General features: G+C 44.1%; 1 protein-coding gene across 1 annotated transcript in view; it reads right to left on the reverse strand.

Annotated features, from left to right (window-relative positions):
• Positions 1-231: 231 nt before the first annotated feature.
• LOC122938910 (protein HEG-like) overlaps positions 232-14,211 on the reverse strand; it is a 47,057-nt gene continuing 33,077 nt past the window's right edge. Inside the window, exons 10-13 of the mRNA XM_044294780.1 lie at positions 10,230-10,267; positions 8,483-8,567; positions 7,190-7,361; positions 232-515 (exon numbers count right to left, since the gene is read on the reverse strand). Coding sequence (XP_044150715.1) covers positions 414-515; positions 7,190-7,361; positions 8,483-8,567; positions 10,230-10,267 — 397 coding nt within the window. The 3' untranslated portion in view covers positions 232-413. The remainder of the gene's footprint in view (positions 516-7,189; positions 7,362-8,482; positions 8,568-10,229; positions 10,268-14,211) is intronic.

The following is a 14,211-nucleotide window of genomic DNA, read 5'->3' on the forward strand; positions in this document are numbered from 1 at the left end:
TGTGGACTTACTTCCCATTGGGGTGCAACGCGCCTTACCATCCGTTCTGGAGAGCAGCAACACGTGGTGACACTTGTTGGGGTGTGTGGCCACACCAAAGCACAGCCACTGCAACACAATTCTAACACACCCTCAGCTGTGAGACGTGTTAAGTCTGTACAGGTTTTCAGCCTCTGGATGAAAACATGAATGTTCCCACTGACAGACAGCAAGCAGAGATCTTGACAATGGTTAAACATTGAAACACAAAGTATATTAGAAAGTTGCAAAAGTTTTCATTATACATTGATCACGTTTGGTCAACCCCTCCATGATCTCTCCTGGTGCCTTCTGACCAGGTATCACACATATCACAGATATAACTGGCGCCACATATATTATAAGACTCTGTATCTTTATAGGAGCTCTTCTGGTTAATCATTGATAAAAGATAGATTATGGCGGCCATGATCGATGTTTGGTGAGGAAAACCTTGCCGGAACTCCAAAAGTTTTCATATGAATGGCTGGTCCGTCCTGCCCAAAGAAACAGTGAATGAAAGGTTAATTCTGCCAGGAGGTGTCAGGGCAAGGGGCAATCAAAACACAAGAAAAATGCAAGAAATTCAATTTTATGACTTAACCTAAACTTTTAAAAGATAAAATTCTTGCAGCCACCATTTTTGAGAGTTCACTGCAAAAAGAGATATGCAACCACCACTAGGGGGAGCTCACTGCATACAGATTTATTATAACGTTTGCAGCTGTGTAAATACATATGCACACTCACTCTGTACTCTCTACTGATTTCTGTTCCACCATGTGCACCACGTGTCCAACAGCTGAGTGCCAAGGACTACTACAAAACTATATAAATTGATATGCCTCCCTCTAGTGGTGGCTGCAAACTTGCAGAATTTTATGGCAGTTACTCACCTGTACCCTGCTGGCTATATGCCTTTTGACCCAGGTGTCTTGTTCGAGTTTGCCCTTATGTAGTCTGGCCACAATCCAACTCTGGTGAGTCTCATTTGTTTTTGCCCTGTTTCTTCAGCAAAACAGCGAGACCAGACTCAATTGCTATTCACCATCGTGCCCTGTCATTGGCTGCGTCAGGAGAACTCTGATATTTTAAAGTGTAACTGCGGTTTCAGTTTATTTTATTATAGTTTAGGAACAGTGATAGACATTTGTGTAATATGCTTTATTAATGAAATGTGCTTTTATTTACTAGAAAACAGGGTTTCTGAGCGTCACCACGTAGCGCTGAAGACAAGGTCATGTCACATTATTAGTACCACTTCCTACTTTTGATGTCGGCAGCATGTAGCTCATGAAGGAAGCCACAGGTACTGTTCTGGCTTGGTGGGTATATAAGGTGTGATAGGCTGTCTGTACACATATCCCTCGGTGGATAGATAAGGTGTGTGATAGGCTGTCTACACACATATCCCTCGGTGGGTATATAAGGTGTGATAGGCTGTCTACACACATATCCCTCGGTGGGTATATAAGGTGTGATAGGGTGTCTACACACATATCCCTCGGTGAGTATATAAAGTGTGTAATAGGCTGTCTGCACACATATCCCTAGGTGGGTATATAAGGTGTGTGATAGGCTGTCTGCACACGTATCCCTCGGTGAGTATATAAGGTGTGATAGGCTGTCTGCATACATATCACTCGGTGGGTATATAAGGGGTGTGATAGGCTGTCTGCACACATATCCCTTGGTGGTTATATAAGGTGTGATAGGCTGTCTGCACACATATCCCTTGGTGGGTATATAAGGTGGGTTATATGCTGTCTGCACTCATATTTCTCGGAGGGTATATAAGGTGTGTGATAGGCTGTCTGCACACATATCCCTCAGTGGGTATATAAGGTGTGTGATAGGCTGTCTGCATACATATCCCTCGGTGGGTATATAAGGTGTGTAATAGGCTGTCTGCACACATATCCCTCGGTGGGTATATAAGGTGTGTGATAGGCTGTCTGCACACGTATCCCTCGGTGAGTATATAAGGTGTGATAGGCTGTCTGCATACATATCACTCGGTGGGTATATAAGGGGTGTGATAGGCTGTCTGCACACATATCCCTTGGTGGTTATATAAGGTGTGATAGGCTGTCTGCACACATATCCCTTGGTGGGTATATAAGGTGGGTTATATGCTGTCTGCACTCATATTTCTCGGAGGGTATATAAGGTGTGTGATAGGCTGTCTGCACACATATCCCTCAGTGGGTATATAAGGTGTGTGATAGGCTGTCTGCATACATATCCCTTGGTGGGTATATAAGGTGTGTGATAGGCTGTCTGCACACATATCCCTCGGTGGGTATATAAGGGGTGTGATAGGCTGTCTGCACACATATCCCTTGGTGGGTATATAAGGTGTGTGATAGGCTGTCTGCACACATATGCCTCGGTGGGTATATAACGAGTGTGATAGGCTGTCTGCACACAAATCCCTCGGTTGCTATATAAGAAGTGTGATAGGCTGTCTGCACACATATCCCTCAGTGTGAATATAAGGGGTGTGATAGGCTGTCTGCACACATATCCCTCGATGGGTATATATGGTGTGTGATAGGCTGTCTGCACACACACCCCTCTGTGGGTATATAAGGTGTGATAGGCTGTCTGAACACATATCCCTCGGTGGGTATTTAAGGAGTGTGATAAGCTGTCTGCACACATATCCCTCAGTAGATATATAATGTGTGGGATAGGCTGTCTGCACACATATCCCTCGGTGGGTATATAACGAGTGTGATAGGCTGTCTGCACACATATCCCTCAGTGGGTATATAAGGTGTGTGATAGGCTGTCTGCACACATATCCCTCGGTGGGTATATAAGGTGTGTGATAGGCTGTCTGCACACATATCCCTTGGTGGGTATATAAGGTGTGATAGGCTGTCTGCATACATATCACTCGGTGGGTATATAAGGTGTGTGATAGGCTGTCTGCACACATATCCCTCGGTGGGTATATAAGGTGTTATAGGATGTCTGCACACAGATCCCTCAGTGGGTATAAAAGGGATGATAGGCTGTCTGCACACATATCCCTTGGTGGGTATATAAGGTGTGATAGGCTGTCTGCATACATATCACTCGGTGGGTATATAAGGTGTGTGATAGGCTGTCTGCACACATATCCCTCGGTGGGTATATAAGGTGTGTGATAGGCTGTCTGCACACATATCCCTTGTTAATGTCTTGGGTAAATGCGGCGATTTATTAGAGTTGTTGGAAGGGTTGATTATTGGCTTTCAGGCCCCAGGTGGCGGTATTTCTGAGCTTGCGCTGTGTGAACCGTTCTTATGCTGCTGTGGTGAAAGTGTTTTGTGAGTGCACACATGGCAGCATTGTGAATAAGAGATGTGGAGACTGCCAAGCACTACGTGCTATTAATATGAAAGATGAACATCAGCTACAAAGGGACGTGAGGGCCGACCAACGCGCGACACTGGAGCAGCTCACCACCAAACCACCAAAATGAACCAGGGGGCGACCAGACATTTTTCTAACACAACAGTTCAGTGAACCCGACTGCGTATGGGGCTCCGGAACAGACGGACGGCAACTGCATCTCTGCTAAACAAGTTGTCTCAGCAGAAAAGGCTTCAATTTTCGTGGCAGTTACAGAATTGGACCTCCGCTGATTGGTAAAGGGTTGTCTTCTCTGATGAGTCACGTTTTCTGCTTAATGGAACAGATGAACGTTGACGTGTCAGGAAAGAAACATCAGAGAACAAACCCCCTTCAGCCATTGCCGGAAGGACAGATGGTGGGGGCAGCATTATGGTCTGGGGAAGGTTTTCGTGGCATTCTTTGGGCCACTCATCCATGTGAAAGGTCTTTCTGCCAATCTGGGTATGACTCTTTCCTCGTAGATCACGTACACCCCTACATGATGATTGTCTTCCCTGGAGAGGATAGGATCTTCCAGCAAGACAATGCGACATGTCACATGGCAAGAAATGTCCGACATCCGTTGGAAAAGCATTACCAAGACTTCCAAGTACTACCCTGGCCCCTAATTCCCCAGACTTGAACCCAACTGATCATCTGTGAGACCACCTCGATGGTCATGTTCACTCTATGGATCCCCCCCCTCACCTCCTCCAGCAGTGATGGAGTGATGGGACCACTTTGATTGTTTTGTTCACTCCAGATACCTGTGACAAACTATCAGGACCTTATTGAGTCACTCTGAGCCCGTCTACCAGCTGTCCGTGCTGCACTCGGCGGTGACTCTGGAGATAAGCTGCTGCTCAGAATAATAGGGCTTGTATTTGTCTGCCTCTTGTTGCTACCTAGCCTCTGCCTCTCTACAGGATATGTGTTTGATCTCTGCTATATCCTTGCCTCACTAACCATTAGCTCAGGCAGCTTTACTTGTTTAGCTCTCTTCCCTGTGCGTCTCTCTTAGGGGCCATTCACATGGCTGTTTTACCGCATCATTTTAGCTTTGACAGCCGTGCTGAAATTTTGACAAAATCCAGCCAACAGCCGTGTCCTTTCTGCCTCCCATGCATTTCAATGGAAGGTAGTGCTGAGGATCGCGGTGGAGCGGATTGAAGCTGCGGCCACGGCCAGAACGGTCTTTTAGTATCAAGTAAACTAGCAGAGCTGCCACCCGTTAGATCTGACAGCGAGTCATGTAAGCAGGGATTCAGCAGAGACAGAGCACATATAGGGAGTCAGGGGTAGGGACAAGAGTGGGCTGGAGGCCTCTCTACATTAGGGTCCATTCACACCGCAGAATTGCGGAACGGAATTGCGGACCCATTCATCTCTATTCCGATCCCGAAAATTATAGAACATGTCCTATTCTTGTCCGCATTGAGGCATTTTCTATGAGAATGCCGGCAATGTGCGGTCCGCAAAATGCGGAACGCACATCGCCGATGCCCGTGTTTTGCAAAACACACACGGATGTGTGAATGGACCCTTACACACAGGCATCTTCAGTGCTCAGTGGACCTGAACACTGAAGACAGACTCCCCTCAGCAATGCCTAGTAGTAGTTACAGGGCTACATTTATCAAATGTGGCGCAAAGGAACACTGGTTTAGTTGCCCATTGCAACCGATCAGCTTCCGCCTTTCATTTTTTGGAGCTCCTTTAGAAAATGTGCTGTGCTTGGTATCGCAGCTCAGCCCCATACACTTCAATAGGGCAGAGCTGTGCCTAGGCCACATGACTAATGAATGTGATGTCACTGGCCTAAAGAAAGCAGGTGATTTGAATTTTTATAATTAAAATATTTTTTTTTAAACTTTGCCTTCACTTTTTAAGTCTTTTTTAACCCTTTACCGACCAGTGCCATAATAGTACGGCGCTGGCCGGGTCTTTTCAAATGGCGCCCATTCCTAAGCGGAGCGGGTGCCATAGCCTCAGGTGGCCTGCTGTTTTTTTTTTACTAATGTCCACAACCAGCAGTAATGCCGATCGCGGACATTTAACCCCTCAGATGCCGTGGTCAATCCTGACCCTGGCATCTGAGAGCATGAAACACCGGAGGAGCGCACTTCCGGTGATGCTCCTGCTCCCCCGTGCGGCGATCGGAGGAGCCGGAGCTTGTGTGCAGCAGCCCCTGTCTTTGTGAATGACAGGAGGCTGCTGCATAGTATTTCCTATGGAAACCCTGCCTGTAATAGGGCTCCATAGGAAACTAGCAATTTTCTCATAGACTCCAATGCTAGAGCATTGGGGTCTATAAGAATAGCAATCTAATGATTGCTTGTATAGTTCTCTATGGGAACTATAAAAAAGTGTAAAAAAAAAAAAAAGTTTAAAAAAAAAATAAAATTCTAATCGCCCCCCTTTTCCCAACATAAAAATAAAAGAACTAAAAAAAATAAAAAAATACACATCATGGGTGTCTCCATGTGTGAAAACGCCCATAGTATAAAAATCAAAAAATATATTCCCCATACGGCAAACAGCAAAACGGAAAAAAGCGTCAAAATGGCCGATTCAGCGTTTTTGGTTGCCCCATTTTCTACAAATTTTTTTTAATAAAAAGTAATCAAAAAGTCATACACACCCCAGAATGGTATCAATGAAAAGTTCAGATCGCCCCGCAAAAAATGAGCCCCCATACAGCTCCGTACACATAACTACAAAAAAGTTATTGGGGTCAAAATATAGCGACAAAAAAATTAAACTTTTTATTATTTTATCACTATCAAAACGCAAGAAAAACTATACATATAAGGTATCACCGGATTTGTACTCACCTGTAGAATAAAAGTAACTGGTTAGTTTTATTGCACATCGAACGTGGTAAATAAAAAACCTGTAAAACTGTGGTGGAATTGCTTTTTTTTGCAATTTCACCCCATTTGGAATTTTTTTCCTGCTTCCCACTACATCATATGCAATATTAAATAGTGGCGTTGGAAAGTACAACTTGTTCTGCAAAAAAGAAGCCCTCATATGGCTATGTGAACAGACAAATGAAAAGGTTATGGCTCTGGGAAGGCAGGGAGCGCAAAACGAAAACGCAAAAACAAAAAACCCTCCGGGCAGAAAGGGTTAAAGGCGGTGTCTCACTTCAGCAAATGATATTTATCACATCGAAAAAGTTAATACAAGGCATTCACTAATGTATTGTGATTGTCCATATTGCCTCCTTGTTTCCAGGTGTTATGACCACCCTGCAATCCAGCTGTGGTGGTCGTGCTTGCACTCTCTCAGGGTTTCTGTGCTCAGATGCCTTGGACACAATTGACCTGGGTTAAATGTCTGTGATTGGTGATGCCACCAATCACGGGCATTGTTTCTGGGTATCTGCTGTCCATAGCGTTGGTTCTAGTCCTATCCAGCCCTATGTCTTGCTACCAAGTCTGATCATGTGTCTATGGTCAGTTCTGTTTTTTCACAGTTACAAACTCAACTCTGCTACTCCGAGTCCACAGTTATGAACTTGGCCTTGTATCTACAGACATTACATAGCAAAAGAGATACTAAACATGATTCTCCTGCAACCCAAGGCAAATAAAACACAAAAAATATGATGATATTAACATGGAAAAAAATATACCACCTATAATCCTCATTCTGTTACAGGACCAATGCAGGCAAGGGTCTGATGTGTCATGCCCCGCCCCCTCGGGACTTGCACTTGGTATAATACAATGTGCCGGTTTTGCCCGGAGCATTCCATTTTGTATGGGTGTTATAAACTTACCTGACTAGCTGCCTCTTGGTGGATGTCTGTCAGGACTTTTCCTGGTGGTTCGTTCCATTCCCACTCTCTTCTCCATGAAAACTGAGCCCTTGGCAGCCGGAGGGATGGTTGATCAGTGGGGACCCCTAGGACAATGCTGTCTATGAACGTAGGATTCTTAGGCACCTTTCTCCTGGCAGAAACATAAATAAATGTTCTGTGGTTTTTCAAAGCTGATACTTGGAATCCATCAGCACCCAACAGGCCAAAATATAATATATAGCTTAGCCCTGCTGCAATGCATTGTAGGAGATGTAGTTATTCCTACATTACATGACTGTACAACATCCAAATTTCTTCCCCCATCAGCATCTCTTTCTTCATTACCTGCATTCAGAGGATGCTCGGGGAGAAGCCTGAGCTCTGGATGTGACTGGATTTACCTATTATAGATTACATCTAGTAGTAAATGATACAATCTATCTTAAAGGTGGCATTACACATTAAGAGATGTGAACATTGACCACTTAGAACCTCATATGAAATGAAAAGTCTCTTCACAGGACGTAGGTATACATACAGTATAATAGTAGGCTGGGTTGGGTTGCTGACGTGCCCATTGCGGTCCCTCATTATGAAACATTATCAGGAGGCTGAATGTCAAATTAAGTGGACAAGAAATTAATTTGTTATTTCAGCTTAAGGTTAGAGATTCCTCCTGGGCCCTGACATCCTTCTAGGAGGCAAGGGTAGCCTAAATGTTTTTGGCTCTCCAGAGCAAGGTGCTCTGATACCTTATCTGTGACCAAAGAGCAGCGGAGTATGGAAATATTAATGGGATAATTGTTAACATGAGACAGTCAGAAATTCAAGGAAGGATCATTCATCCCAAACTGAGACTTGCCCTGCAGACTGTACACATGTTCCCAAAAATATAATCTCACTGCCTGGTCTTTGGTGCCATTGTGCATGAAATCAGGGTCAGTGCGAATCACTATCAGTGGTAACATGGAGAATGGTAAAATCAGTTCACTGAGCAAAGTGCAGACAAAACATTCATCCCATGGAGTACAGGAAGAATGCTCAGTGCTAAACTTAAAGGATCAGCCCCCCCAAAAGGAGGTGGACCCTGAAAACACCGAAAAAGAATCGCAGTATATCTGGACTTACTGATATTGATACTGCCTATGGCTAGCTGCATTATAATGGCTGTATCTTCAAGGGAGATCAGTGTCGCATAAAGAAGCGCTTAACACCTAATGCCTTGTGTCTCATGCTTTGGGTGCAGTACAGGTAGAGAGTAGCAGGACTCACCTGAAGTAAAAGACGAGCAGAGTGATCAGTGAGACCAAGAGGACGCAGCCCACACAGGACTCCACAATCACCACCAATAGGTATGCTGGGAAAGAATAAGAGACATTGACAACGCCCCAAACATCACATAACACCCTAATGTACCCCCAAATCCCCAATTACATCATTTCTATTAACTTCCATTAGGCAGGACTTCCCAGAACTCCATCTGGAGAATGTCTGCAAATGCCCAAATGTCCCACCTTTGCTGTATTGCCTTTTAAAATAACCCCAAAAGGTGGCTTATAGAAATATGCACAAAAGTGGGTGTTATTGGAGGTTTTTGTGGGTGCTACTGGGAGAATCGGAGAGAGTCTTAATGTTCTGCAAACGGAGATTTAAATGTTGTCAGGCATGTGTCTGGTTGGCCAGCTGGCTATCACCAAGATCAAGAAGATCATTTTAAAAGAAGAGGATATTGGACCGGCCTCCCTACAGCCAATGTTTTTACAATGGTGAGAAGAAAGAAAATGTTTCCACTAATAAATAATATGAATGCAGAAGCAAATACAAACGGAACAGATGCTGTAAGACATCATGTGCACTTTAGGAGGTAAATCAAGCCATCAGCCATGATATTAGATGTCCCATGAAGAGATGAATTTTTCATTCCCTGGTGGTCTAGAGCATTGAAGGGATTAATGTACATTCCCTGGTGGTCTAGAGCATTGAAGGGATTCATGTACATTCCCTGGTGGTCTAGAGCATTGAAGGGATTCCTGTACATTCCCTGGTGGTCTAGAGCATTGAAGGGATTCATGTACATTCCCTGGTGGTCTAGAGCATTGAAGGGATTAATGTACATTCCCTGGTGGTCTAGAGCATTGAAGGGATTCATGTACATTCCCTGGTGGTCTAGAGCATTGAAGGGATTCATGTACATTCCCTGGTGGTTTAGAGGCATTAGAGAGATTCATAAGCATTCCCTGGTTGTCTGGGATAGTGAAAGAATTGAGTTTGGATTCCTTGGAGGTAAGGAATGAAGGAATGAATGTTGCATCTAATGGTTGTCTAGGATACTGAAGGGGTTAATTTTGCATTGCCTGGTGTTCCAGGGAAGTACAGGGATACATGTAGCAGTCCTAGGGCAGTTAAACGGTTATTGTGCAAAACAATAGTAGAAAATTTGTTTATAAATATTATCAGAGAAAAATGCAGTGTTCTCCTTCTAGCAGCTCACCCCTTCCCTCTCCATTCACGTCTATAGGCAACATGCCTGTGTGTGTGTCTCTGCACTTTCTCCCTGCTCCCCCACCCCCACTCCATAGGCTGCTGTGGGCAGCATGTAAATGGATCCTTCAGTAAACTGACAGCAATCTTGTTTGCCAAGATGGATTCAGCAAAGACTGTTAGTTTGTAAAGAGACATTCTTCTCTAATAAGATATATTACAAAGTTTCACCTGTCACCTGTCCTACTGATTTATACATAGTTTGTTGAAAGTACAGCGACTATTTAATGGATTAATTTTACTTTTTCTGGTGATCTAGAGCATTGAAGGGATTCATTTGCATTCCCTGGTGGTCTAGAGAAGTGAAGGGATAATATCTTTACTCTTGCGTGGTCCAAGGCAGAAAAAGTTTAAATGGTAAATTTGGTTTGCTTCTAGCCATCCACTTTAAAATTGGAGCCATGGACAACTGTCAAGTTTGCCACTGCCTTAAAGAATCCCTAGAGGTCAGTCCAAAAAAAGTTCCGTTATTACTTACATTCCTCACAGTTGAAACCACCAAATCCTATTGGGCACCTAAAACAAAAAGGAACACAATCAAAAAATGGATCGTAAAAAGGAAAGTGGAGTTACTCTCTGAACAATAATGTTTATAGGGACACTCTCTGAGCAACATTGCTTTTAAAGGCACTCTCTTCGCAATGCTGTTTGTAGGAACATTCTCTGTACAATACTGTTTATAGGGGCACTCTGAATGACACTGTTTATAGGGGCACTCTCTGGATGACACTGTTTAAAGGGGCACTCTCTGGATGACACTGTTTATAGGGGCATTCTCTGGATGACACTGTTTATAGGGGCACTCTCTGGATGACACTGTTTATAGGGGCACTCTCTGGATGACACTGTTTATAGAGGCACTCTCTGGTTGATACTGTTTATGGGGGCACTCTCTGGATGACTGTTTTTATAGGGGAACTCTCTAGATGTAACTGTTTACAGGGCACTCTGGAGAACTCTGTTTATGGGGCACTCTCTGGACTACAAAGTTTGAAGGGGCACTGTACAGATGACACTCTTTATTGTGGCACTCTCTGGATGGCACTGTTTATAGGGGTATTCTCTGCATGTGACTGAAGAGTTCTGAATAATACTATTTATAGAGTCAACACTATTTATAGGGCACACACTGGATGGCACTGTTTATAGAGGCACTATCTAAACAACTCTATTCATAGGAGTTTATAGGGGCACTCGTGGATGACACTGTTTATTGGTGTATTCTATGGAAAACATAGTTTATAGATGAACTCTCTGGATAATATTGTTTATAGGGTCACTCTCTGGACAACACTGATTATATGGGTGTGACTATTTATAGCAGCATTCTGTAGATGACCCTATTTATGGGGGCACCCTCTGACATTGTTTTTGGCAGTATCCCCTATTCTCTAAACTGTTCATAGTGACACTCTCAGGATAACATCGTTTGAAGAAGGAACTCTCTGGGTGATACTGTTTGTAGGGGCACTCTCTGGATGACACTTTATAAAGGAACTCTGGTTAAAACTATTTATAGGCGCACTTTCTGAACAACATTGTTTATAGGATCACTCTCTATATGACACTGTATATAGGGGCACTCTTTGGATATGACTGTTTATAGTGAAACTATCTGAATGACGCCATTTATAGAGGCATTCTGGTTAAAACTGCTTATAGGGGCACTCTCTGGACTACAAAGTTTATAGGGGCACTCTCTGGATGACATTGTTTATAGGGGAGCTCTGTATGAAGCTGCTTATAGGGGCATTCTGAATGACACCGTTTATAGGGGCACTCTCTGGTTGACATTATTTATGGGGGTATCCTCAGGACAACACTGTTTATAGGGGCACTCTCTGAAGGAGTTTATACAGTAACTCTCTGGATTATATTGTTTATAGGGACACTCTCTGGACAACAGTGTTTATAAGGTCACTCTCTAGACTACACTGTTTATAGGGGCACTCTCTGGACAACAGTGTTTATAAGGTCACTCTCTAGACTACACTGTTTATAGGGGCACTCTCTGGACAACAGTGTTTATAAGGTCACTCTCTAGACTACACTGTTTATAGGGGCACTCTCTGGATGGGCACTGGCTACATTTTCCAGGGGAGTTGGGATGGGCAGTCCATGTGCCCCGACCTACGCAAATCTCTACCTGGGCTGGTGGAAAAGAGAAGTCGTTTTCAATGAATCGGTGGATCAATACACATCTCTAATCGCTATCTGGATAAGATACATCGATGATGTGTTCTTACTGTGGAGAGGTACAAAAGATGTGTTTATGCAATTTGTGGCCACCCTTAATGATAACCAGCTGGGCCTTATTTTTACATGTGACATCAATGACAGACAGCTTACATTTTTAGATCTGTCCATCAACTTTGGGAATGACGGCCAAATTATGACCAATATGTTCAGAAAAACTACAGTGACCAACAATCTCCTACGTTGGGATGGTGGGCATCTGGCGGCTCTCAAAAGAGGCATCCGGAGACAAACTTGGAGTTAGCAGACGTTAGGATAGCAGCTAGTGATTTGAGAACTTGGTTTACCACAGGGGGCTATCCGCAGGGAGTTATTAAACAAGCTTATCATCATTCCCTTAGCTCCTTAGCTTAAATTCCAAGGCATTGAGCTGGTAAAAAAAAAAAACATTTGGAGGGGGTGACATTGGGTGACATTAACACCATGTTACGTCACAAAGAAGCCTACTAGATATTCACCATGAATACAGGGAGTACAAATGAATTAATGAGGCAATTTCATATTTTTGCTTCATTTAGGAAGAGGTATGATAGGGTCTCCTATTGATACATCATTAAGCTCCAATGTCAAACTTTATTTTTCTGTCATCATTTTTTTTCATGCTCATTTGCGTTAGTCCACTTTGTTGTGTGACTTTATAGAACTCATTCATTTGTTGTCTCTTGAAGCTGATCCACCTCAAAACAGTTAGCCCATCATATTGATGTCCGTTATGATTGCTTTACATAGCCGCTGTTACTTTCCTCCTTTACCTGTTAGCGCGGTTGCGCTTGCTTCCCCCGGGACGTATGCAGCATCTGTCACTCCGCCGATGAGGGGGCACCCTAACTCCTGATTGGCTGGCAGTCACGGCGTGCCCTACCCCTTCAATTATATTTACCCGGCGTCTGTACAACCATGCACAGCCACTACAGCGCCGGGGCTAGGGTGTCGACACACCATCAGCGGTGGACATCTCTATTTATTATATAGCCATAAACCAACTATATCACTCCTGATGAAATGTGGGACTCTACCCACGTGGAACTGCAGCGGCCCACTGCCCGCGTCTGGGATATCCCTTGCCCCTTAGGAGGTTTCTACGAAATATGTTCCTTAATATGTACCCAAGGTAAGATTTCCGGAGTGGTGTAGAGTAGCCTACAATCTCTGTAGATGTTGTTTACACGAGTCACGGTGCTCCTACCTGGATATCGTTGGATCCCAGACGTGGTGTAGTCCGAAGCAAGTGCAAAAAGGGTGGTTGAACTTGGATGATGAATAAGTAAAATAAATGGAGTCCAGACTTGTAGTAACGTTGAACACAGCTTTACTTGGCATAAACAGTAATCCAGTTTCCAAACGGTATCTTGGTCATCAGCAGGTATTGGCTTAACTTTGGCAGGCAAATGCTTCTCTGCAACAATCTCAGCTCTGCTATGCTAGCTGGAGTAAATAGGAACTTTCCTCTTCTGACGGAACTTAGTTTAGCTGTAGTCTGTATCTTACTTGATCTTTAGTCCTAGGAAATTCTTCCTGGCTTCAATTTCTCTTAGCTTTGAGGCAATGCGAGCCAAGGAGAGGACAAGCAACCTGTAACGATCTAGGTTCAGGCTCGGAGTCCAGTAGCTGGAAGCAGCAATGCACAAGCAGAGATAGATGAGAGGCAGCAAGCAGATGGAAGTCAGGACAAGCGTGGGTCTATAGCCGAGGATGTCAGATAAGTGAAGGAGCACGAGCAAGCGTAGTAGGATGATACAAGCCACGGGTCGGTACACGGATGATAACGTCGATTTCACAGGAAGCAGCAAGGAGCAAGATATTGGCAGAGAGCACAATAATCTGGCAATGAAACAGAGTCAGGACATGGCTTTTAAAGGAAGTGCATGGGAGGAGCCAGGAGTTCAGAGTTCATCAATGAACTGGGAAGCAATGTATCTAGTACAAGAGATCCGACAAGGTAACAAGTCAGAAGTGAAGGTGGCTCAGCAGACAGAGCTGCAGCCAGGTACTGACGCATTACTGGGTTCAAATCCTGACATTATCCCCCTCCTTCCATGACGGCCACTGGACGTCTGAGGACCTGGTTTGTGAGGAAACCTGTAATGGAATTCCCTTGTTAGCCTGGGGGCGTGCACATTTTCTTCGGGTTCCCAAGAATTTTCCTCTGGACCATATCCTTGCCATTTAACAAGATATTGAAGCTTGTTTCTATGAATACGAGA

Source organism: Bufo gargarizans, chromosome 5 (assembly GCF_014858855.1).
Source record: "Bufo gargarizans isolate SCDJY-AF-19 chromosome 5, ASM1485885v1, whole genome shotgun sequence".
NCBI lineage: Eukaryota > Metazoa > Chordata > Amphibia > Anura > Bufonidae > Bufo > Bufo gargarizans.